The sequence below is a fragment of the Drosophila eugracilis genome, unplaced genomic scaffold (genome assembly GCF_018153835.1).
Source record: "Drosophila eugracilis isolate 14026-0451.02 unplaced genomic scaffold, ASM1815383v1 contig_367, whole genome shotgun sequence".
Taxonomy (NCBI): domain Eukaryota; kingdom Metazoa; phylum Arthropoda; class Insecta; order Diptera; family Drosophilidae; genus Drosophila; species Drosophila eugracilis.
Genome location: NW_024573224.1, coordinates 5,318,028 through 5,344,190, shown reverse-complemented (window position 1 = coordinate 5,344,190; position 26,163 = coordinate 5,318,028). Strand labels below are relative to the sequence as shown.

At 39.8% G+C, this 26,163-nt stretch overlaps 3 protein-coding genes across 6 annotated transcripts in view; 1 reads left to right on the top strand and 2 right to left on the bottom strand.

Moving 5' to 3' along the window:
- Positions 1-10,366, bottom strand: part of LOC108115862 (aminopeptidase N) — a 30,316-nt gene extending 19,950 nt beyond the window's left edge. For all 4 annotated transcript variants that reach the window (XM_017227487.2, XM_041818699.1, XM_041818698.1 and 1 more), the window contains exons 1-3: positions 10,239-10,366; positions 9,618-9,692; positions 915-1,563 (exon numbers count right to left, since the gene is read on the bottom strand). In XM_017227487.2, the coding sequence (XP_017082976.2) occupies positions 915-939 (25 nt within the window). In that variant the 5' untranslated portion in view covers positions 940-1,563; positions 9,618-9,692; positions 10,239-10,366. The remainder of the gene's footprint in view (positions 1-914; positions 1,564-9,617; positions 9,693-10,238) is intronic.
- Positions 10,367-13,416: 3,050 nt separating this feature from the next.
- LOC108115832 (DNA-binding protein Ets97D) lies at positions 13,417-15,487 on the top strand. The gene is made up of 4 exons (XM_017227424.1): positions 13,417-13,617; positions 13,694-13,808; positions 13,871-14,655; positions 14,710-15,487. Exons 1-4 carry the CDS (start codon positions 13,554-13,556, stop codon positions 15,138-15,140), a joined length of 1,395 nt encoding a protein of 464 aa, XP_017082913.1. The 5' UTR covers positions 13,417-13,553; the 3' UTR covers positions 15,141-15,487.
- LOC108115833 overlaps positions 15,266-26,163 on the bottom strand; it is a 30,504-nt gene continuing 19,606 nt past the window's right edge. Inside the window, 2 exon segments of the mRNA XM_017227427.2 lie at positions 15,266-16,465; positions 16,467-16,801. Of these exon segments, the coding sequence (XP_017082916.1) occupies positions 15,809-16,465; positions 16,467-16,801 (992 nt within the window). The 3' untranslated portion in view covers positions 15,266-15,808.

Sequence of the window (26,163 nt, the reverse complement as noted above, 5' to 3'; positions counted from 1 at the left end):
TTGAGATTCTGTAAAATTCAAATTCAAAGTCAAATACTTTTGCTCAAACATCTGTCAGTATTTTGTTGAATGAATTTCTGCATTGTGCGGAAATATTTTTAGGTATTTGTAGGTGAACTGATCGTATAAATGCCACAAAAAAGAATTAAAAAGAAAATACGGATTCATTGTCGAAAACAGTCGTGATGTAAGTGTCTATATGGTGTTCGGATATATCCTATACATGTATATATAGTGGGCGACTATGAATAATTGGCCGATGAAATAAACATTTCTCAGTAATTAAAATTACTTGGTTTGTGAATAAATTTTGCAAATTTGCAGAAACAAAGACCAAGATTTTTCAACAATTTTTATGATTTCTATTTTCAGTTTTATTTGAAATAAATTATATACTTTAACGAAGGAATCTGAATGAACTAAATAGCTAATGAGTGTCAATGGCTCACCTTATAAGTTGTATGTAAACTGAAATACTCGTACCTTTACAGGCCTAGGACTATACAAATGATCTTAAGGCGAGAATAAATATAAGTTTTGTGACCCCAAAAATGTGAAGAAATACCAAAGTGTGAAACAAATATTCAAAAATATAAATCTTCAGTAATATTAAGAACCATTTATCGGATATTTCTGAGAAACCTGAAATATCTCGAAGGTACTTTGCTGAAATGCATGAAATTTCATTTCCATTACAAGCTACTCAGATTGCAAAGTGAAATTAGGAAAGCGATTCAAAGAATTACAAAGAAAGCGGCAAAAATTCATTCAATCTCAAAGCAATCAACAGCATTCCATATAAAAATTGAATATAATTGCAAGAATTGCATCAAAGAAAGGCATTCGCTGGAAAGCTCTTCACAAGCTATCACAAGTCACGTACTTAATATCAATGAATTTTAATAGCAACTCACCTTCGTTGACGTAACCGCCCTCCATGGTGCCAAAAGTGTACACCTCACTCCGGTTGCCGATGCCTCTGGCCTGGAACACTTTTTGGCCGCGACCTACGTCTATGTGAAGTTAGAAGGAGGTGGAGAAGTATGGAGCAGAATATGACCCGTTCCGTCTGGCCAATGCACTCCACACCTCAACTAAATACGATTCCAAAATCGAACACCAAAATCTGTTGCAATGCGTGCGGAGAGCTGTTCGTTCCGCGTTCCTCGATTCTTATTTATTTTTATGCCAAGTATTCTGTTTTGTCTGGCTATTTATTAGAATTTATCTGGCCGATTGCTCCACCAGCAGCAACCGACGGCGTTGCACTCCAAATGTTGCAGGCCTGGCCTCAAAGATCTATGGCGTGCAAGTGGCCTGGCATCGTGTGGATCTCGCCGATGGTTGCAATAAACAAACACTGTCCCACCAACTACGAAATGGTGCTCCTCTAAGCAATCTATCTGCCAGCTGTATCTACCAACTTTCAGCTTCAACTCCAAATCCAGAACCAGAAAAGAGATTTCACCAGAATTTGCATGGGTCCACGGCTGTCTTGTCCTCGCTTTTTTGGGTTTGGCCTCCTCTTAATACTTCTCGTTGGCTGATGTTGTCTTCTTTGGCCTGCAATGGGTTGGAAGAAAAACCAAATAAGTAAATGTTCTTCATCAATTTTACCAAAAAAAAAAGAGATAAATGTTGACCCCAAGTTAGTTAGAGGTTAAAGTCAGTAAATCACATCGCATAAATGCAATCAGTGGGGCGTGGAATCAAAACCTTTGACTTGACCCCATCAAAGATTCATTTACCTTGACATTCGCTTTATACTGCACTTGGAAATAATTCATGTTCTGCAATAAATTGCTAAAAATAGCAAACAAAATCATTCCGTCTTGGAACATTTAGTTCCTTCATTTCCGTTTCGCTTTTCGCTCAATTACCCTTCCCCTCGCATTTTTCACGCATCTGCATCGTTTGTGCCCACAGATTTGCGGATTTACTTTTGCTTTTTTGTTTGCTGTTAGCTTTAAAAAGATCTTTCGGCATATAAAATGTTGACACAGCAAAATACACAAAGAAAAATAAAATAAACTTTAAGATTGATTCTATTTTTGTATGTTAACAATCTATAAATTGTATTTAAAACCAATGTATTGTATTTAAAACCAATTTGTAATAAGAAAAACTTTTCAGAAATATATAACATTTTTCACGCACTATATATATCACTTAAACTAACATATAGATCTCACAGCAGAACTAGAATTTATATATTAATGAGCTGCCATTATTTTTCTGTGTAAAATTCATGATGTCACTTTGTCAATGTTTATGCGGTAAATTGAGAACTAATTTATAATGCAAATACGGTCAGCCAAAAAATAAATAAAACTAGAAGAAAATCAAATTTGTTTATTGAAAGCTTGAATGCAATCACTTCGTTTTTTTCTGTTTGTCTAGGCAATCGGCAATCGGCGATCGTGTGTTTTGACAATGATTAAGCGGCAAGTTCAATGTCAGAACAGCGAACCGAAACCCAAAGCGAACAACTCAAATATCGGCGGAATCTTACTTGGTTTTGATATCCAGGCGAAATCGGCAACAAAATTAAAAATGCAAAAAAAAAGAAAATGAAACGCAGGAGCCAAAGTCGAAGTCAAAGAAGAACCGCACACGATAAAAGCTGGCGACAAACTGCAGAGGAACTTCGGAAAAAACAATCAAAATACTTTACCAAAAACAGAAATAAAAAATATTAAGTAATAAAAAGATATATATATGCAGAGGGGAGAAAAAACACAACGACGAAGGGCCATCAAGAGAAATGGTCGTCAATGGATTCATACTTGACATTCGATTGGGCGCCAAGAAAAGAGACACAGCCAAAGTTCCATATTCTAGTGCCAAAAAAAGCGAGCTCGTAAAATTTCAGTTTTTGGACCTACTCGCTTGCCCGATCAATTTTATAGGCGGAACGAATTTTAATTGAAGCGGCAGACCACAGTCGCACAGTGCGCGGGAAAATTGAAGACCCTGAGTGATTACATGAGAAGTACGATACTGCCTCGTCTCGAGTGTCTGGGCGTCTCTAACAAGTCGCATAATTAAACTGGCGTTTGATTAATAATCATTGAACCCGGCAGATGACCCGCACTTCCCCCAAAATGCCATACCCAACCCATTCGCATCAGCTTTTGTGGTTTGTTGTAACAATTAGCGGCAACATTATGCATTTTAAATCGCCATTTATTGGATTAAATCTGTTTGAACAGCCTTCGACAGCCCTCAGAATGGAAATTGGAAAATGGAAATTGGTTCAATTGATGTTCAATAATTTTATTGGTTAACGAGTGTAAATATTGAATCCAAAGGACACGCAGCAGCATTCTTAATTCCCAGCGAGTGTCATCAATCAAGAGTGGAGTCTCGAGTTAATTGCTAGCACACTCAAGTTGGTAATTATGTAATTGTCATGGTTGATGGTGCCCTTGTCTTGGGTTATTCTTGGCTTATTCTCACTCCTCTCTCCAACATTTGTCGTGTGACAATGACAAGGGTTTCAGATCTAAAATATTCGGGGTTACAAGTGTAGCATTGACCCGAAAGGTTAAAAATGCGACAGCCAAATCTGCACAAATTTGGGACAAAATTGCCGACTTCACACTTGTCAAAAAAACAAAACAAAAACACAAAAGCCCAAGAAGCTCTTTTTCTAATGACTTAATAGTTTCTTAGAACTCGACATTAATTTGGGCATAAACATTCGTATTCATAAATTGTTCAGTTCTTCGGCTTCCCCCACGGACTACAAAACATATATAATTTTGGCTTCTGTCAATTGTTTCCATGGCAGGTTAGCAAAAACGCGAATTAGCAATGCAAATTATTACTCATGTCAGGCACTAATTAGCACTTAATAATGTATCTAGCTTTATGGCATACGAATTAACCATTCTGTCAGTATTATTATTACAGAGCGTTACAAACGCCCACAAATTTGCGGAGGCATTGGGCTGCACTTGCCGAGTGCAATATTACGTATACGTAAACGATGATGACTGATCATTGGGTTGAACTTTGGGAAAACTGAAAAACCAATTAAGTAAGACCACAAGCCAAACAATACAGAAAACCCAAGGGGATATGGCAAATTAATAGCACCAGTTTTTTGTTTGTTGGTTTTTTATTTTGTTTTGTTTTGTTTTCTGCGACAACAACGACGACGTCATCGTTGTCACTTTTTTGGTATAATATAAATAATTTACTCGCAGCTCGGAGAACGCAACAACAATGGTCCAGAATATTTATTTTCGTTTCTCTTTTGTCCGGCGAATATATTCATAGATATTATTGAAAGTAAATAACGAAACTGGGTCAGCGCCATCATCTCGCAGCCATGGCTACGAAAATACATCACCCAAAACAGATCAATCATATTTTGTGCGCAGAAAAATAGCAAAAAATATAACTACAAAGTGATAACTTGATAGCGCCAATACTTGGCGCCAAATCACTAATAAAGCCATTGCGGCGCACGTGTCGTATGTTTAACATGAGCATTCGTTTTACGAGTATCTATAAAAATATAATCTTTACACTTTATATCAACAACATATTTACTATTCGAATATCTGAATGTACTAAAAGTTATTAAGTTATATTAATTAAAGAAGTGATGAAAATTGGCCAATTCAGGGTGCCAGTCAGCAAGAAAAAAAGATATTAAAAGAATGTTTTTACCTTATTAATAGAGTACGTGATTGGAAACAAATTGTGAACATATATAAGCATTTTAAAATAGGTATCATTACTTAACAATGAATGAATTGAATGCTGATTGAATAACCTCTTATTCAAGAGTATACAAATATTCGACTTCTGAAAACCAAAAAGCATCTTTACTCATATACCCAAAACTATTCGAAATGGCATTTTAATTGAACCAAAACATTTGCACATTTTTGGTCATTCAAATTAGCCAATAAAGATTTTTAGTTAGCACTTTTCTAGACTTGGCTGAGGTGTTATCTTTCCCACATGCTGGCCTCTAGAATGCGGATTCTAAATAAATGTCCGTTTATTTGTTCAGAATTATTTGTTTGATTCCCCCACAAAAGTTTTCCTCGACTTTTTCCGCCTTTACGTTTATTTTGCTTGTCTATTTTTATAGGTGATCTGATGAGTGGCCAGTGGCCAATGGCCAAGCAACCTGCCATTGGTACTATCGAAGGAGCCGTAAATCATCCGAATTTGTTTCCATATCTATTTTATTTCACTATATTTTTTCGCTTTTATCGGCGAACGAAGCGTGCGCTCCAATTTCGTGTTCATTCAATGGAGGAGCTGCCGTCAAAAGTCTCGGTGACATTCATCGCTGTCACTTGTGCGTCCACGGGGGTGGTAGTGGGTTAATGTTTCAGAGCCGGACATTAGCCGCTAGCTTTTTTTTTTTGGCTCTATTTGTGGACCCGTGTGACGTAAGCCTAGTATCGTTTCAAGGTTATTGGGTCTTTCGGTCTACGAATAGGTGTGAGTTGCACTGGATATTGATATTAGAAACGAATTGGTTTTGAAAGTCAATGACAAAAGTAACTTCAGAGTCGAAATTACAAGTATAAAAGTAAAATGATATTTGCAATTAAGAAGCTCAATCGTAATTATAAGAACTTAACCTAGTTTACTTTATCTAGAAAATGTAATTAATCAAGATTAAGAATTTATAAAGAACTAACGAGCTATATATTGTATATCTCTCAAAGTATTAATGTTGTTTTACTGTTTACTTTCTTAATTTACATGTCCAATATTTTAATGTAATTACTGAAAGATCATTTCCTTTGGGTGCTATCTTTCTGCCATGATTCACCTCTTAAACAATTACACCAGATTACAAAAATATTTAATTTAGGCGATAAACTTAAGAGCACACAATCTAATAAATTGCGATGATGTCTCCGTATAGATAAGGCCTTGCTCGCTACTAAGTTGATGTCATGGCAGAAAGGTGTAAGCCTTACATTGCCATCTACTATTATTATGCCATGAAAGATAGCGAATTCTGGCCAGCTATCTTGAGTCGGAAAACTCCAACTTTTCCATCTGCATTGCGTGACCAACAAATGGTGAAAACACACCCACAATTGCAACGCAACCTCCCTCCCATAAAGCCTCTGTCATAATTTCATAGCACGCATAAAAATTTAACGCCATTGCATGACGGTTGTTGAGCTTCTGACCCCTCGACCAGTTGATGGATATATGTATGTATATATATATGCAGTTTTCGGGGAAGTCCCCCATACACCATTCTCTATCCCTTCTGTTTGGTATGTCAAATTAGTTACGCCCTGGGTGCTGCAGGTGGTTGCTGCTATTTTCGTCTGTCCGCTGACTAAGTCAAATGAAAATGTCAAATGCTTGTGACAGCCCATGTTTGTCAGCTTTTCGGTGGTAATGAGAAAACTGCCGCCTCATTTGTGATTATTTTTGTAACTTTAGCTCTTTCACCTTCAATGTTAGTTTTAAGAAATATTTCAGTTTCTGGCTAATTAAAAAAATAGACTAATTTTGAGGAAATAATATTCCTAATGTTGAGAATAAGAAAACGTTTGATGTTGATGTTATATGGGCTAATTTAAGATTGAAAGAAATGTAAAATATAGTTTGAAATACCATATATACCAATATAAATACCATATTAAGAAAACTACACTTTTCCAAATTTTCCTCTAGTGCATTCGAAATTTCTATCTGTGGCCCTTTTTATTCCGATACCCATTCATCTTCATTCAGCTGGTTGCCCTTTCATTTGAATTTGATCTTTTGTTGTGTCATCTGTCAAATGCACTTGCTGACGTCATCGAGCTATTAATATTCATAACGCCTAGCCAAAGTCAAAGAGAATTAGGCAAAAAGTTTATCAGGCCGCCTTCCTTATCAATCATGTGAGGTATATGAATGAATGGACTTCTCGTTCACATATTTAGTATTCAATTTTATGTTCCGACATTCGACTTCGTCATATATATGCACATGTATATATAGAGAGGCAGCCGATCTGTGCACGTATAGCTTAATGGCAAACAAATGCTTTCTGTTTTCTGGTTCTTCAAACCGACGACAAGCATTTTAACGATATTCGGTGACCTTGAAGGTGGCAACAAAAATTTAAAAATTTTATGCGTTTTCTACAGCAGCTGCGTGTTTGTTTGATATTGCATATAGACTCTCGTGTATGAATAATTCTTGAATAAAGGCCAGAAAGAGAGACCAAGAGCGATGGCATGAGAGTGTGGAAAACTTGTCGAGCGGCTTGGGAAATTTCGCCACACCCACAACCACCCACCGCCCTATTGAAAAGGTGGGCGAGGAATGTTTTGCCTCACTTTGCACTTGAAATAGTTTTGTTTTCTTTTCGGCTCTCCCTAAATTTTTGTTTTGTTCTCTCTTTTTAACGAGCATAAAAATTGGTGCTCTGGCTCATTTAATTGTTGTTATTTTCGTAGCAACAGCGCCGCAATTATCATTTGTTCTTATCAAATGACTCATGAAACTAGCAACAATTTTCCGAGGGGCCTGAACCTAGACAAAAAATAAACATTACGCCTGAATTGTGCAATAAAAAGGCTATCAACCAGCGCAAGAAAGCATTACATATTGCGTGAAAAGGGCGATGCGATAGTGAACTATAACACAATGTTATATACTCCATATGTTTAAGGCAGAAGTGCACAGAAATGTATGAAAAAATTAGGCTGGTAGGTGGAAATGAATGAACCTTTGCGGAAAATATAGAAAAACGCATCTGGAAGATATACGTTTGAGAATGCCTTTCTAACATTTTGGAGTTTTCTTGTGTAAAAATTAAATATATGAGACTCAGACTTTCTCATCCTTCCCTTTCACTTCCCCTAAGTCCCAACAAGGTGAGAAACCACAAAAAAGGTAAGCCGAATCCATCAGAGGGGGGAAAATCCAAATGAAAACCGACGGGAAACCACAAAATGCTGCAATCAACTAAAACTCCATGGGTGGTATATACATGGGTGAAAATATGGCCTGAAATTAGAGTGGAAAGAGCTGTGACGCCCTATATGTACGGCAAATGCAATTATGCAAATAGCCCCGTTTCGAAATGCAGCCATAGAAGAGCGGGGAAAGAATTAAATCACACAATAACAATCAAGAAGGGGTTAAAAACCCATAAAGATAATTTATTTTACCCAAATAAACGACACAATCGAAGGGCAATTCAACTAAAGTAAATTGAAAACACGCGCCAAAAGGGAGAATTAATATGAAATCAATGCCGCAGAGAAGAAAAACCAGAAAATTTCGGAGGGTGGATTCTTCGGGGGTAAAAGTCTACCAACTAGGGAACTTGATCTTTTTGCTGGTCGAACTACCTGAGTGCGAAACTGAATCTGCAGCCGTCGATGAGCTCATGCCCAAATGGAAATCAAATAACAAGATAAGGGAACCCCTCCACCAAACAGACATGACAATACCCCGGATACAACGAGCCCCTTTTATATATATATATATATATTGTATTTTTTTTGGCGCACTTCACAGCATTTTGTGTGGCTTATCGCAGGACTTCTATCTAATTAAAACCTGGCATACTCGTATGCTTATATTGGCTGAAATCTGATTGAAAGGCCGACAAAATCGCTCTAGTGTTAAATTAGAAGTGCTCTACACCCAATAAAACTGAAATATGTACTCACAGGCAGTGCGATCTTGTCTCAAAGTGCCCACTGTACTTGATTGCCGCCTGATTGGGCACCATTGAAACTTAATTAATGCAAAATGTTCAGCGCAAAAAAAACAGCGAGAAATTAACAAAGGCAAATTTATTGAGTGGGCTCGGTGTAAATGTAGTTTATAAAACTTGCAGGAGCTTTCAGAAGTCGCTGGTAGGCGACCCACTTGCCCAAAGGCTTAAACGCGAATTGCATTTTCCGATACACCGTGGGAAAAGTTTGGAAAACTATTCCAAAACGACCGAAACGTCTAAATTTTGTTAATATTACAAAGGAAAAACAGGCCCTTCATAAAAAAGTATTTAAATGACATTTTTGTTACTAAAGATATTTCTTCATAAAATACAAAGTTCAAGATGAAATTTTGATACACAAATGGACCCACTCTGAATAGGCAAACAAGTGCTGCTCGATGGGAGCCTAAATGGCCCTCGTACTCGCAATGGTGGTGCAGGTCTGGACACCCACACCATTTTTCGGGGCACCACAAGAACCACCCACGTGCCGCATTCAAGCGCCGGCTAAGAGAGCCTGCTGCCACTTGTTCGGCGTTGCATTGAAATTGAAAACACACTGGCTGTTGCAACATGCAAAAGCGGAAAATTATGCCGGCGAAGCAAGCAAAAGAGAGAGAGAGAGAATTTTCCCAGCTGTTTTGGAGGAGAGCGGAAGTGGGGGTGGTGGCTTTTTGTCAGGAGGTGAAAAGTTCAAGCACTGCAGCACAGGCAGCGTCCTTGGGAAATTTCAGCTGCTGCGGAGCACTCGGAACCGGCATTGCATTCGGCCGAAGGACACTTGCCTGCAAAATCAATAATTGTCCGGGTCATTTCGGGATTCTCAATCCCCAACACCCATCAACATTCTCCTCCCAATCTCAAATCAAAAATCAATTCAAACGATTGCCAAACTCACCTCGTTTGATTTTCCACTTGTCTGGCTTTTCTTATTGGTTGCAGTACATGTATTTATTTGTTGTGATTTTTCAAGCTGTTTTCCCAAATGAAACAAGAAATTTATAAATTAATTTATGTTTCGATTGGAATTTACGAAACTTTACAAACGGCCGTTACACTTTGATTGTTGATAGCGTGCATTTATGAGTGCGTGTGTGTGTGGTTTTGATTTTGATTAGAGCGAAGGGAAAACGAATGCAAATCGATGGAAACCGCCTAGATTTTGTTTGCTATTGTTGTTTTGGCCGCCAGGGGCAATGTCACGCATGCATATGTGTTGTCGTTGTTTTTTTAGTTATTTTTGTTACAAATTTTTAAATTTAGATTTGCCGGTCTTTTGTTGGCTGTTTTACGTATGAAAGAAATTGAATTTTTAATGGTAGATTCGAGCGTGTGTGTTTCTTTTATGCCAGGCTAACTAGTTTTCAGCCAACGCTGAAATTGTGTTCTAAATGGCAAACAAAACGCCCACACACCGAATTCCGCCCACTCAACAGCAGTAGTAGCAACAAAAGCAAAAAGCACGCACACGCACGCACTCTCTTAGAGATAACGAAAAAAGGTAACGAAACTGGCGTACTTAATCAAATAAGCGTTATAGCAATCGCTTTTGGCCAAAAACAAAACTCGCTAGCGGTCGGCACTTTTGTTTAACTTTATATTGTGGTTTCACGCGCGGACCAAAGACACAAAACCGTCGAGTTTCAATTGCGCTAGACGACTGTCGTTCAATATTGAAATGGATTCCGAGTAACCAGCTAGCCAGCTGACAGCGAACTTGTATGAGTTCGAGAGCCAACACGTGCCGGCACGAACTTACACACTTCCACAAAATTTGAGTAAAAAGCTTAAGAATTTTAATTAAAATATAAATGAATAGAAATGGTATTCCCTTGTATATGGAACTTATTTCTAGCTTAAATAAAGTAAAAATAGAGTTTGCTAAGAAATAACAGATTAGATTTAACTTTTTTCTTTTAATATAATTTTTAAATGTTGTAAATTTTTTAAAATAATTTATGTTATAATATAAAGCAAATTGAAAATTGTTCATTATTTGTACTCATTTTTCTTGTCAAAATAAAGTATTCATTCAAGTTTTCTGCATTCAAACATGTTCCAAGCGGTTGCCTGCGCCTCAAATAAAATGTTCCACTGAAGATAACGATATCAGTGAAGAGGACTCTTCCAATGCAAAACTAATTTACAGTTTCTTGAAGAAATGGGTATAAGATATTATTGCGTCAAAAGAAGGCACCCTAATCTTCTAGAAAGCTCTATATAGTCTTACATCTTTGCATAATTTACCATAGTAAAAATATAAAGAAAAGTTAACAACAAATCTCACCAAATAAGCTACGTGCTTTATGACTCAGATCGACCATCCGTAATCGTTAGTCAATCAGCTGAACATGTGTTTCCTGCCGAATTTTGGTGACACAGTCTCAGAATATTAATTTTTTTGAATTGAAAACCCAAGAATGACTCAAAACTTGAAATGGTAAATTTATAATATCGGAAATAGCTAAAAGGTGATAGAAAGCCTTAAGTACACAGCCATTTTTCAGGCGACAAAATCAATGTCCTTTTCCAACCACTTAAACGGTTCATCAATAACGTGACTGCACTGCCTTCAACTGGCTAATAAATAATTCAGACTTGTTCGAAAAACCAATAAAAAGCGGGTCACAAACGAGCTCATATCCTGGCCTTAATTCGTCTGACGGTTTCTAGGTGTAGTCCGCCAAAAAGCACCATAACTCAAGTCCAAAATATCAATTAATTAAAAAACGAAAAATTATGAAACGGAAACGACGAGCCCGCTGAGTTATGCTTTGAGTCCGCCTTTGAAATGTCCTTGCAATCCTTCGACGACCCAAATACTAGCCATTCTGTATGGGCCACGGAAATGCAAATTCTCCAAGTCCCGGGTGCTGCTACTGCTCCACTTTACCGCTCCGCGTGGGAGTTGTCCCTATTGATTTAATTCTAGCCATCCAGTGACGCAATTCTCGTGGAGTTGAACGCTCGGCCGACAAATAATCCAGAGGCTAAAACCCCAAGGGGTTGTTTTTTTGTAGCCACGTTTCTTTTCGATGGTCCTTGGCAGCCGGCTATATGGGAATTTCTGGCAGTCGGAGGCGCCGCAATGACTGCGCATAGTTTTATGGTGTATGGAGGGGTATTGGTTTTATGTGAGTTTTCCCCGTTGTCATTGTAATCTTTTTGGGCAGCCATATGGCTGTTGGGTATCTGTTTATATCCCCACTGCAACTGGATATCATGACCTAGACAATTTTCGGTCTGCCTAGATTTCTATCTCTAGTAAGGTCAATGCGGCGTATACTTAACTTGTAATGAGATTACCCCTTATTAGCATACAATGAGTAATAAAGGTTTTCGGTGTATAATGACAGAGATAGAAAGTTAATTTATCACATCTATTAATATCCAACCCAAGTGAGATGACATTGACAATGACTCAACTTCAATTACTGGAAAGACCAAAAAAGAAAAAAACTGACCTGAAGCGCCTGAATTTGGCCAGCTGGCTAATATTAGTCAACAGCTTGGCATACAAATAAACAAAGCTCAGTTTGTCATCAAACAAAACGAGCCCGCACTCTAGTTTATTGGCTTTTATGTTTCAGACACGAAACGGAAAGGGAAAATGGAGTTGCAAGGTTGCAAGGTTGCAAGGGTATGTGAGGATGATGTGCTAAAATTTTCCTGGAAGGCATGGAATCACTTCTAGCGGTATTTTATCAAGTTTATATATTGTCATTTATATATTAAGCGAAATATTCACAAACAAATATCGTTCATCCACGCCAACTGAGTCAACAATGAGGTAATGTTCCGAACTCTGTACTATTCAGGCCGGGAGCCAACTTTGTCTATATCTCGGAACATGGAAAATCGCTTGTGTTAACAAGTGCGATGTGCACTTGAGGCTGTCCTCTGTCCCACCCGTCAAGATAGATAACACAATTGGCATTCTTTGTCCCACCGTTTTGACCCACTGATCGTGTTACGGGGCATTTAATCAGCATTAGCTCAAGATGAGAAGTACTTTGCCACTTCACTTGGAATTGCGAACGAAGTACTTCCTAGTGAAGGCCTTCATACAAACATTGCCAATTGTGTCTGCGAATTGGCTTTCCAAACTAATATCTTAAATGAAGAGCGAACCACTTATTAGCAAGTAGATGTCTCATAGGCGGATCAACTGGTAGAACTAAGTGGTTGACTTTTACTAAAAATTGGTGCTAGCCGTCACTTTGGCTTATTTATCAACTTACTGTTGCGAATTGAATTCCTCAATTAATTTCGATTGCTTTTCTTGGAAATCACTTTAGGGGCGACCGAATATTTGTCATCCAAAAGATTGTTAATTTTTATAGATCGTTAGACTTAACATATTAATAGTCTATGGTGAGCGAAATTTAAATAGGAAAATAAATTTGTTTATGGTTTTTTGATGAACAAAAAACTATAAATATAAGATATAAAAAATACGTTTTTATAGTGAGCAATTGATTGATTTAATTAGTATTTGTTGCTTTTGTAAGCCATTTTTCATTCTTAATATTTTAAGCCAACTGCTTTCGGTCCTAGATATCTTTTTTATTATTTTCAAAAGAACCGCCAAACTTAAAGCAAGAAAATAGGTGACAGCACTGGTAGTAAAGAACGGAGCCCTGGTCTAGTATTTTTTAATTATATTGTATTTACACGGTCACACTGTCATCATGCCAATCGTTTACTATCGATATATTCGATATACAGATACTTTGGTGAGCTACCCCACCTCTAATGCAACAATAAATCCACGAGATAAATAAATAATACAAAATTAGTAAATATTGGCGGTTTTTTACGCAAGAAAAACACGATGGACAGCAGTACTGACTTGTCGGACGAGTTAATACGCCGCCTTAGCGTTGGCGGAGCCTTGGGTAAGTGAAAAAACTTATATTTCCAATTGGGACGCACCTGTTGAGACTCCGTTTTTTAATTGTAAACAATTTCCAGAAGAGGTGATCGCCAGCGAAATCTTTGAGGATAGCATCGATGTGGAAACGGAGGCGGAACCGGACGATATAATCATCGTGCACATGGACATCCGGGAACCACTCAGCATGCTCAAGTAAGTGTGGTAAAGATAACCCTTAATTTTGATAAAAATAACCTCTTTTCTTTCTATACCAGATCACTTGTTGAACAAAAGATAGGGGTCTGCCTAAATTACTACACGTTTTGGCTGCAGGATGCACAGGAGCTAGAATCACACAAAAACCTTGTAGATCAGTGCGTCAAGGGCGAGGGCCTGGTGCAAATCAACGTACAAATCCAAACCATACGAAAACGCATAAATATCGCCGATGTTCTCAAGCCCACGGAAGCCGCCCTCGCTGCTTTGGCTGAGGAGGTCGTGGCCCAACTCTCCCCACCGGAAACAGCTAGTCAGAAGAGCTCCTCCAGCGAAAGTCCTATTAAAACGCCGATCAAACGGAAGCACAAAGAAGACTCAGAAGAGGAATTCGTGGAAACCGGCAAAGATGTTAAACCAGTTTTGAATTGGGTGCTGGACAGCAAGTTTAAGCGGGAACAAGCCCGCCTGAAAATACCGGAGGCAGCTATCGAATGGACGCAGGCTCACGTAACCCATTGGCTGGAGTGGGCTATCAAGCAGTTCGAGCTACGTGGCATCAATATGAGCGACTGGCAGATCAACGGTCAGGAGCTGTGCGCCATGACGCACGAGGAGTTCAGCTTGAAATTGCCCCGTGATCCGGGCAATGTCTTCTGGACGCACCTACAATTGCTCAAGGAATGCAACTTTGTATCCGTAGTGCATAAACAGGTAGAAGAGCAAAGAAAACCCAAGCAGCCCAGGATTATGTCAGCCACCGCCATAACAACAACTTCGGGATCGGTTTCTTTAGAGCAGAGGATAATGCGAAAATCTTACCAGACTGTTAAAGGTTCAGACTGTAAGTAGAAGGGAATTCCTGTCTAAAACTCAAATTTAATCGTTGTATTTACAGCTGTTGAAAGTTCGCCGGCATCTATGAGTCCCACCAATTACACTACCATTGGTTCGGGCAATAATGGACAAGTGCAGCTGTGGCAGTTCCTACTGGAAATACTCACTGACTGCGAGCACACGGACATTATTGAGTGGGTAGGCACCGAAGGAGAATTCAAGCTCAGTGATCCTGATCGAGTGGCCCGTCTTTGGGGCGAGAAGAAAAACAAACCCGCCATGAACTATGAAAAGCTATCTAGGGCTCTCCGCTATTATTACGATGGAGATATGATCTCCAAGGTGTCCGGCAAGCGATTTGCTTACAAATTTGACTGTGACTTGAAGCTGCTGATCGGATATAATGCCAAAGAGTTGTCTAGGCTAGTTAACGAGCGGAAGGTAGTGGCCGAGCCCGTTGTCCCATCGGAAACTATTAAAGAAGACACATGACATGGTGACTTTAAGATCAAGGAAGAACCCGACATACTCTGGAAGTACGAGGAGCCTTAGCGTTGGCTGACTTGGTCGGATGACGGCGCCTGGTTAATAATACAAATTGTTACACACATTACACATTTTACGCTCTTAAGGCACACGATTTTATTATCCATTTCGTATTCACTAAGCTTTATAATCTCTGTCTACGTAAGCTATAGCTATAAGTATCGCTTTTCTAACGCTAAACAACTTAATTATTATTTGAATAGTATCTCTATAGTGTGTATATTGAATATTGTTCGTTACATGATTGTTGCGATTTTTGTAAAATCCATAAAACTAAATTCATTTCCACGCGATTTCCATTTGCATTTGCTCCTTCTCCAAGGCATCGTTATGTGTTGATGGTTTTGTTTGTGATTTTACGTGACTAGTTTGCTTTCTTAACTGATCTAACTAAGCTCTAAACGTGGGCATTTAGCGGCTCCGGCTAAATGGCCTCCCAGTTAGCTCGTCGATGGAGTTGAAGTTGATGATGATGATTATGATGGCCTGGCGGAATGTGCACGCAAATGCTTCTTTTCCCCAGCTGAACTGGCACTAGACTGAAACGTCTAGCGCCGCCAGTCGGGATAATACTTCTTTTACATTAAGTTTTGAGTGTGAGTTTTGTGATGCGGTTACAGCTCCGTTGTGATCTCGTCCTGCGGTCGAAAGCCCAGCTTGTAGAACTCGTCCTCCAGCCACAGCGAGCTAGCGTTGAGATCAGAGATGAGATTGCCGCTCTTCAGCGTGTTGAAGCTGCTGCCAAAGGGATCCGAGGCCCGTGGCTCCTCGAACTCGTGCAGGCTGATCAGCGAGCCAAACAGATGCAGCTTCTGCTGCGCCGAGGCATTACTGTTCCGATCGCCGGCCATCAGTTCGCCCACTCCCTGCGGCGTCGCCGTCGGCGTCACCTGTTGCCGGAAGATACTGGCCTGCTGCATTTGCTTCTTCTTAGCCGGCGCAGCGTAGAGCGCCTCATGGTGACCAGCACTGTGACCATGAGAGGCCTGGAAGAAGTCGATAAGCTGGCCCACCTGTGGCTTGTATCGCTCCAGAGCCTGCTCCGACCAGGCATACAGCCTGGACCAATCTGGTGGCGGGGCTGGAATCAACTCAATAGGCCTATTCAGCAGGATGAGCAGCTTGGCCAGGTCCCGGACAATAGGCCTGTAGGAGTTGGCAGCCGCGACCTCGCCCGACAGATACAGCTTCCTGATCTGTCGTCGGGTGTCGTTCAACATGGCCAGAAAGTACTCTGCATTCGGACGCATCTCGTTCAGCTGCCTCATGAAAATCCGCCCGATCCATGGTATTCTCGTTGATGAGCTTCTGTTTGATTGACTTTCGCCGACGTTTCCTCTTGACCAACATTACGGCCACAGCCAGAAGGGATAGACAAACTAGGAAACCACCAAGAAGACCTGCCAGAGCGGCCATCAGTGGTCCAGAATAGCCGGTGGGTACACACACCTTGCCCATGAACTCCGTGTGGGCAGACCACTGATCTAAGTAACCAGCGGGGCACTGATCTACGCACTGCCTCGTGTCCGTCACCAGGTACATTGGGCACTTGATGCAGCCCGCCTTGTTGCATCGCAGGCAATGGGAACTCGTCGTCGCCGGGCAACCTGTGGATGAGAAAGATGCAAACGGAACTGGGTTAGTCACTCTGTGGGTCATTATGGCTCCCTCAATTAGCGCTGATCAGCATAATTGTCCCCTCATTTGCATAGGAGCACACAAGTCACAGCACTCCCACAGACAATTGTCCACGTTAATGCCCCACGAATTAAATCATTCCCAGACTTTTCGGGAGGGTGACTCCCAAAATACACTAAACAAACTTATCTAGAATTTATAAATTTACATTAGAACGAATTTTTTTTTCCCAGAAATCATAAAGGCTAAAAACAGACTAAAAGACGGTACTAAATAATGCAAACATAAATTAGAGTTTATATACACACACTACTCCTATAGCTAAGATCCACTTCATATAAATAACCCATTTACTGAGTATTTCATTCACATCTTCTGCAATTTATGCGAGTAAATAAGTCGACAATCCAGACGAGAACCGAGAGCAATTGAACCCTAACTATGATGTCAAGTGCCGTCCGCTCTAAACACATGACATATCTCAAACATCTCTGTTTACTATACATCTTCGCTATAGCTTTGGGGCCTTTGTGTTGCTTGTTTCCCTACGAATTCAAGGTAACGTCAACAAACAGTGTTTGACTTTTGGCTGCCCAAACAACATTAGCATATCACCACCCCCTGTCCGCCTTGAAAAGTGTTGGGCAAATAGTAACGGGCGGAGGAGATACATATTCTAGGAAGACGACAAAACTGGGAAAGTTCAACATGGTAAAGGCTTTTGCCATCGGCGTCGGCGACGGCTTCGGCGGCTAAAACTTAGTCAAGATCAAAAGCTTGTGGAGCCGCCGCCAGTTGTTCTTGTTGTCAACGGACAGCGACGACGACGACGAAGACGACGCACTGAGACTCCCAAACAGGCCAGAAGTTGGCCTTATCTGAGAGGTGCCCCTGTCCCTGGCAGCCCCATTTATCTTGGGCCAGCAGTTTTTGATTCTGGATTGCCAAAGAAAACAATAACATCGCACCACGTACGCATCCAGTCAGTCGGCCCATTGCAATGCACTTGGCGTCTGTTCAGGTGGCTCAGCATCGTCATCATCAATGGCATTAACTTGTTTATGCGCTAATCAGACACACACGGCCCCCAGGCGGGAGTTGGATCTGGGTTCTTGGATCTCGAATCTTGAATCTTAAGAGCTGGAGCCACGATCGCGACCATGGCAATGGCAAAGGCAATGGCAATTCCCAGGCAGAGGCGGATAATCAGATGTAATTCGTAATTGATATTGCTCAGTGGTCAGTGGCCAGTGCATTCGTTTCTCGTTCGTTCTTCTGTCTTTTGGTATTCCTTGATCTCTGGGGACTGGGCGTGCAGTTGATCAATGATAATTGGTTATTAAATGGAAGATTGCCTTTATTCCGCCTGTCAATGCCGTCTTCCAATTCCAATTCCATGGGCGTGCATCTTCTTCAGGTGATCATGTAAATGGCCTGGAATTGCAGTCTGCTGTGATCTCAGAGCGATATAAATAATGATATCGATTGGTCCCTGGGATAGAGCTCAATGATACCCACCTATATAAGGCAAAACAATTTGTCCATTGCTATGAACTCAAGTGGAATCAACGAGGAGATCTGATCAATGATAGAGATAGGAAAGAAGATGGGCCAATTTGTTGGGAAATCTCAATCCGTTGGTTTTTATTCACTTACCAAAGGCTGGTACTAAATTATTCCATGATTAAACAATCTGATCGATATCAACTTGGATAATTTAGGGCCAGCCCATCTTTAACCACGCCCAATCAGAAATTTCTCCTCACCTGCTGCAAAACGATCAACTAAATTAGTGGCTGTGGGCATAAGGCAAACATAAAACCCTGATGACTACAACTATATTTACGTTCATCACCGCCATGATCATGATGATCATCAGTTTGGTAGTTTTTTTTGGGAAAGGCAAAGAATTAACAACCTCAAAAGCATTCGTTTAAACTTTCTTTGGATGAGTCAGAGAATCTGTGGACCGGCTATTGGGACTTAGCTCTTAGCACATGACGTGCCAAGTATCTAGGCGTGTCAGTCGCACCAAACTGAAAAAAAACATATAATCGACAAATTACTTTCACTCAAAACAAACAACAAAAACGACTAGCATCAGCAGCAGGCTAGGGTAATAAAAAGCGAAATAAAATGTTTATCGGACAATCAACATCAAATGAAACACGCATAAAGTAAATTCATTAGATCACTTTATAACGCGTATATCTAGATAATTGAGTGAACCCCTCTCTGGGTAAGGGGCGGCGGACTCCGACTCTATTAGGCCGCACAAAAGGCTCAAGGTCGTTCCAAATCAGAGGGTTCCGCCGCCGACAGAGCTGACAAAATGTGGAGCTGTCACTCGACTCGATTTGCTGATCGTCGATCGTAAAATGTAATTCGCTGCCAGCATAGACAATGCCTGGTCACTGTCATGGATTTTATACTCGGTATTTGTAGAGAACAAGGGTATATTCTATTCTATGAAATCTAGGTTATAGGCTCTTTATAAGTCTTTCTATCCACAAAATTCATCAGTTGTAACCTTTCACCATTAAAATATCCAACTTATTTAGTTACCAAGCAGCTAACCTAACAGGTATCGGATAGTCTGAACTCTCAACTTTAGGCTCTTATTTATTTGTCGTTTAGGAAAAGGCAAGGCACTTGGCTCTTGTCCGTCAATTAGGCAATTCACATTTGCATAAATGTTTATGCAAAAAGGCGACAAACAGAACGCAGCGAAAATAAACAAACAAAGCTTCTATGCAATGGGCAAAGAAAATAAATATTACGAAAAACAAATGGCATACTTTATGAGGCACTTCCTTTCAACCAGCCCCCTCTCCACAAATCAACATCCATAGTTAGTGCAAAATAAAAAAAAAAAAGCAAATCTTTGGCCTTTTGCCATCAGCAGTAATTCAATTTCTTTTATGTGAAGAAAGTCTTTTGGGGCAACACAGGAAAAAAAGTAGCCCAAAAAAACTGAGGAAACAGGGCCAACTCAGGCTGCGCATGCGCAAACGGCGTTTATTAAAATAACGGTATTTAAGTACGCCCTAAGCAAACTGCACTCAACTCCAGTCCCCAACATGCAACTCAAAAACAACAACAAATTAAAGGGGCAAGCAAAATTCGAACAAAAAAAAATACAAAATAAATTGAGAATGGGCGGGCCTGGGACAACGGGAATCAGCAACAAAATCGACACAAAAAAGACCTTTAATCAGCATTTTTGAGAGACACCACAAAAATGAGAAAAATATAAGGGCACAGTTTCTTGAAAGACCAGTTTTCTTTAGAAATAAAATAAATTGCAAAATAATCTAATATCGTACAAATTTATAGTTATAAATGTAAAAAAAGTTCTGAAGAAAAAAGTTCCAAGACTTCATTTTAAAAACAGAAAATATCTATCTAAAATATATATTTCCATCAAAACTGATAATTCACCTATAGCCCTAGCCCCTTTTTAACTCAAGTTGCCTTGCCTTTGATTTGATTTGGCTGGGTATCATGACCAAACTTTACACACCCAAAGTTAGGTTCATGAACTCCAAAATATTGCTGCTACTCATAAATATATAACTCCCAAAAGCGATTCACTGCACCAAGGAGCGCCGATCTGTCCCAGCCTTCTCCACTCACTCCATTCGTTTCAATTGCGTTTTTAATTGCCAATACATTTCAAACACGTCAAATGACAATTTATTATGAATTATTGTTTATGGCATTTATTGTTGTATTCGCCAGCCTCAAAATTATAGGTTCAAAATCTTTTATTTTCTTTAGATTTTGTGATAAATTACCAGCCAAAAATATACAGAAACAAAGCACAAACAAAAATACTTTTTGCATTTGTTCGTTTCAAACATCCGTTCGATTTTTGTCATGATTGTCACGATTTGCTTGCTGGACAAGACAGACTTCGACTGGGATTCAGTCTGAGACTGGATTTTATGCCCAGGCCTCAGCTTTGAATTTTGAAATTGAAATTTTGGTATTTCTTTATTTTGTCTTTTGCCAGCCAAGTAATTAAGATGCAGCTGATCGAGGAAATATTGTTCAATGCTACGTGTTGGAAATGATTTATATATATTTCTAGTAAGAAAAGAATTCTAGTAAATAGTTTTTCAAAGTTAAAATAGTAAAACATAGCAAAAAAGTTAAACAATCTTAACCACAAATTCTATTAACATTAAAAAATCCATTCCTAAAATTCTCTACTCAACAATCCATTGATCAAGAATCGGCAACTAGAGATTTTGGCCCGGCTAATTGCACGCGACATGAACACGAAATGAATTTATGGCCATGGCTTTCGGCATGTGGCCAAATTAACACCTCAAAAGTCGGCAAGGTATCCTTTTCGATGACTGGTGACAGATATCGGAAAACTGATTTTTTGCCGCTATTTTTTGTGTCGTCGGTGGTTTTTTCTTTTTTTTGGTCTGGCCAAGCCAGTTGCTGGCAATTGGCAACATGTTTCTGGCCATAAAAATCAAATTTACAACTGCAGCTGTCGCACCGTGGCTGTAACCATATGGAAGTGCGGGTTAATTTACTGCCCAGTGATCATGCGTTGCAGTTTGCCCACTTGGAGTTGGTTTGCTCTCTAATTGCAGGCGCAGCGCGAATAACTTGACATAAATGCATGTTGAGTTTAATTGTTTCATGTAGACGCAAGTTCCTTGGGGCAACTAGCTCAAGTCCCAGGCCCACACACGCACAAACACAGTGGAAAAATCTTGAGAAGAACGTATAGAGGGTATAGGAACAAACTTCCAGTGACAGACAAGTAAGTTCGAAATTCTTATGGAGAAAATTGTCTAAGCAAATGTCACAAATTAAATTGGCTTGCAATTCACAAAGGCGCAATCGGCCCACTGATATTTGCATAATTTCTAGATACACACATAGACACACACACCACCTGTATTTGCATAATAAAAAGATACAGTACCGATAGGCAGACAAGTAAATAAATAAATTAGTAAATGCAAATGGGGAAGCAGAGCAACAAAAAAAAAAAAAAACACTATAATAATAAGCGATAATGACAACTTTGACTTGACTTTGGCATTGGACTTGATTGAGAAAACTACATTGAAATTCAATCAACTGTTTAGGGAGGAAATGGGCCGGTATCTCTAACAAGAACAGTTACAATCTTTATAGGAAATACTTGGCGTAGGTAATCCTCCACTCAATCAGCTTAGATTTCTATCAAAGATCAGAAACTCATAAATTTTATATGCTGCCTCTCAAAATCATTGAGCCATAACTTTTTTATTTAATAGCTACATAAAACTATAAAAGTCTTTACAACTAAATCTAATTAATTTATTAATTAACCATAAAAACAGTTTAGTAACAAGATAATTCAACTAACTATTGCTTATAATTGCAAAGTTTTAGTCAGTCAATTTTAAAGCTTCTCTTTCAAGACAAGAAATTCCCATCACTCTTGAAAACTTTCAGATATTTCTGCGTCATTAGTAAAATTGGCCCTAAGCGATCTTAATTCAATTTATATCTTTTGCCTTGGGGTTTTCCATTATAATGGGTACTTTGCTCATTAGAGGAAAATCATTAATGCTACTCTTTGGATCCATTTAGTTCCTTGTCTAGCCTTCATTAAATTTTAGTACCCCAAGAGGCCGACTTCTCAGATGCTTATGGTAAGTTAAACAAAAAGTGGTCAAGAAAATACAATCATTTTAATTAAATGATTTTTCGAAAGTAAAAACTTGCTCTGTGATAGTTTGAATTGCCACATAATTTTCTTTGTCAGCTGCAACGAGCCCGCATCACTCTAGCCTCAATTTCCCCATTCCTCGGCCCATCTGACCATATATAAATCTAATTTTGCAATATGTCAAGTAATCTGATAGCCACGCACACTCACAGATCGTAAGCCCAGTCCAAAGCAGCGAGTTAGCCCGTCTAAGCCAATTAGCCAACGAGTGACTCCATGCTGATTAGCATGACGAAATGTCGTAGCATTTGGTAAGTAGAAAAATCAAAAAAAAAAAAAAAAAAAACAAATATCAAATAAAACATGCCCCATGGTGGGTGAATGGGGCAAGAGCCATGGTACACAAAAAGAAAAGCAATGCCGAAACAGACAAAAGCCAAAAGTTCAAATGGTTCAAAGAGCCGGCCAGGCGGTTTATATCAAATAGAGCCAGGATACCGAAAGGGGAGTTGGTTAGCGGCTCTGTGAAAACAAATACCTGCACAGCAAATAAAACGGACAAAAAAATGCGACAAAATCTGCTCAAAACTTAAACACACGCCACGCAAAAGTCCAACTGGTTAGAGCCACTCTGCACCACTGACTGCACCGCCACTGAGTGGACTTGCGCAATCCAGCGACGCATGCGCGCAGCCACCAACTTTTTTTTTTTGTCTCTTTCCAAACAGTTGCAGTTTTCGGCCTGCAAATTGGCCAGCTAAACGCTGACTGCCTCTATGGCCGATAATTTTATTTCTCTCTCCATTCATTCATTCCGGTTTTCGTGTGTGTTTATCAATTAATTTGAATTTATTCAGAGGCGTTTAATGTTTTCCATGATATTTCTTGTTGAAATCAAATCTAATGAAGTTGACAGCCCGTTGGCTGTTCGGTAGCTTCTCTGTCTTGCGCTCAGTTGGCGGGGAAAGTGGCCGATAATGTCAACGGGCTGTTCAATTAGCCAAAAAATAATTGCAGTCCAAGCGAAATGAAAGCTGGCTGAATTCAAATGCTAACCCTCCCTAGGGGGCAATTTACATTCTTGTGTGTGAAATATAATTAGTTATTTTGTATGGAAGCAGCTTCCTCCTCCAGCTGATGACGAAGTGCTGATAAAAGGTTGATTTATTTACACAGACATTTTCTACCCAACAGTTTAGTTTAACAACACAAAAAACCTTTGTTTGAGCTCAAAACCTGGTTCAATCAATTATGATGGTTATCCTTTCTTTGCTGTGGCCATAGAAATTGTTTGACAAACGGTAGCTGGAGATTTTCTTTCACCGAAAAAATGAGAGTAACAACTTCGACAGCAGCAACAGCTTCCGTAATTTTTTGAAAAAATATATATGAAAAAAAAGAGGAGAGAAGAAAACCCTGGGCAGACAAGAGATCCACAAATGAGCAGAGTCATCGAACACGGGAGACCCGGGGGAGACCCCAGCAAAATACAAAGCAAACAGCAGACACAGAAACATGTTGGCACGAAGTCCAAAAGTTATCCAAGGTAGCCCAGACATGTCGCCTGACTTTCTTTTTAAGGTCGGCGGTAGCTGCCACAACGGCGGCTCATTAAAAAATGTTTTACGTTTCTTTCTTTTCGGGACTCGGCTCTGGCTGACTGACAGGCAAAATAATTAAATTTCTGAGCGAATGATAAGCGTTAGTGGCAGGAGAGCGTGATCCAAAGTGTAGCAAATGCGTGGAAAGTAACATTTGTCGTTACCCCACTCCCCATGCATATTCATCGACGCAGAAGAAGGGCCTTTGCTCGCCAGATAAGGTGTCAGAAATGCGGCAGCCAACAGCTTCCACATGTCACACAAATCAAATCGAACAAAACCAGCTGAGAGTACTTGACCGAATTCCGCACAGACAAGAAACAAACAGACAGAGTTGGTACCACAAAAAGTTCAATGTGCAGCTAAAAAAACCTAAGAGCTAGTCAAAACACACATAAATCGGAAAAAAATCTGTGAATAAGAACTTGCAACGCGCAACAGCAGCATAATTATGACCAGTGGAAAACCACATAAGAATTCCTCGCCTCTACTCGTCCAAGAGATCACGGGCTAAGCTTGGGATAAAGACTGCAATTTGAAAATCAAACAAAAATGTATAGAATTCAATTTTCTATAAATTGAAAACGTGAAATGCCAATAGTTAACTGTCAAAAACTAACTTGGCTTTAAACATTTAGATTTCAATAGGTTCTTAGTCCAAACACTTTATTTGTGTTAGACCTTTGTCGTGTTTTGGCTGAGCGAAATGAGGAAATAAAATCTTCCTAGCAGGGATTGCTTTTGTTAACAGGCACTTGAAAAGCCGGTCAACATACTAAAATACAGATTAAGCTCTTTAACTCAAACCAATTGACGTCAACAATTTCCCATTTTCACTCCTCAAACAACGATTGAGCTCAATTCGAGCTTATAAAAATCTAGTTCAACAACAGCATCTCTGTAAAACTTCACACCAGAAACAAAACCCATTCAATTGATTTGATGGCTTTAGAGACATATTGCCCATTTGAAGTCTTGCCCAAATATACTTAAGAACCCAGAGATTTGTTTGTTCCGATTTTGGAGGCAAGAGCTTAGCCCTTTTCCCCTTGCCACCATTGCAATGCATTCCCCATTGGAGGCCCGCATGAGCAGATGGAAAATAAATATTTTCACACATGGCAGCTCGGCACCAACAGAAATATTTCGCTGTCATGGTTAAAGCAAAGACACAAGAAATATATATATAAAGTACATCGTACATGCATATATATATATATATATGTTGATCATAATCTGCCAGCGAACACGACGACGTCACAATGTCGCCACCATTTTGGGGCGGGAGGTACCGAGCCGAGGATCGTGCTCCAAAGAGGGGAAAAATATGGCAAAAATCGTGCAAATAAAGGAAAAATAAAGCAGGCGCACATTGCATATATGTGGAAAGCTCGGAAAATGCTTCCTTGAAAGGTGTGCGCGTGTGTGTTTGAGTATGTTTGAACAATTAATTTTGTTTTTTCGACTTGCATCTCGGGGAGTTGGGGACTCTTTTTCCAGGTGAAAACTCTGGCTCCAGAATGCGGGCAGCCCCATTGGCATTAAAAGATGCCAAGCAATGTCAGCTCGTATTTATGGCTCCCAGCAACAATCGGAGCATCTCATCGGCCATGTCCCAGATGATCATCGCCATCGCATATCACGATTATGATGATGACCATTTTGGCTCTGAAGTTCTATTGGGAAAGTCGAAGGCTGGTTCTCTGGATCTCTAGCTCTGGCAATGCGGATTTCCACGGAAAGCCAATTTGATGACGCCAATAAAATGCGCTCACCGGCAATTGATTGTTGTCGACGCGACCACAGACATGCGCTTCTAATGGCTCGAAAGCCCAGCTTTGATTTGGATTCGTAGTGAATAGGATCGGTGCTGGCCAGGCCAAGTCAGCGGATCGGGCCACCTCCAAGAAACCGCAGCTGCATTTAAAGCCACACAGCGACAAAGCGGCAACAACTCCAATGGCACAGCTGACAACTCCAGTGCCACTTGAGCCTTCAAAACTTGCAGCTTGAAGTGCATTTCGAGAAAAATACAATGAAAAAG

What these genes read in the sequence shown, in the direction of transcription:
- LOC108115832 (XM_017227424.1), top strand. Translation starts at nt 13,554, where the DNA reads ATGGACAGCAGTACTGACTTGTCGGACGAGTTAATACGCCGCCTTAGC. An exon ending in TAGCGTTGGCGGAGCCTTGG is followed by an intron (nt 13,618 to 13,693) that starts GTAAGTGAAAAA and finishes AACAATTTCCAG; the next exon opens with AAGAGGTGATCGCCAGCGAA. An exon ending in GACTGTTAAAGGTTCAGACT is followed by an intron (nt 14,656 to 14,709) that starts GTAAGTAGAAGG and finishes TTGTATTTACAG; the next exon opens with CTGTTGAAAGTTCGCCGGCA.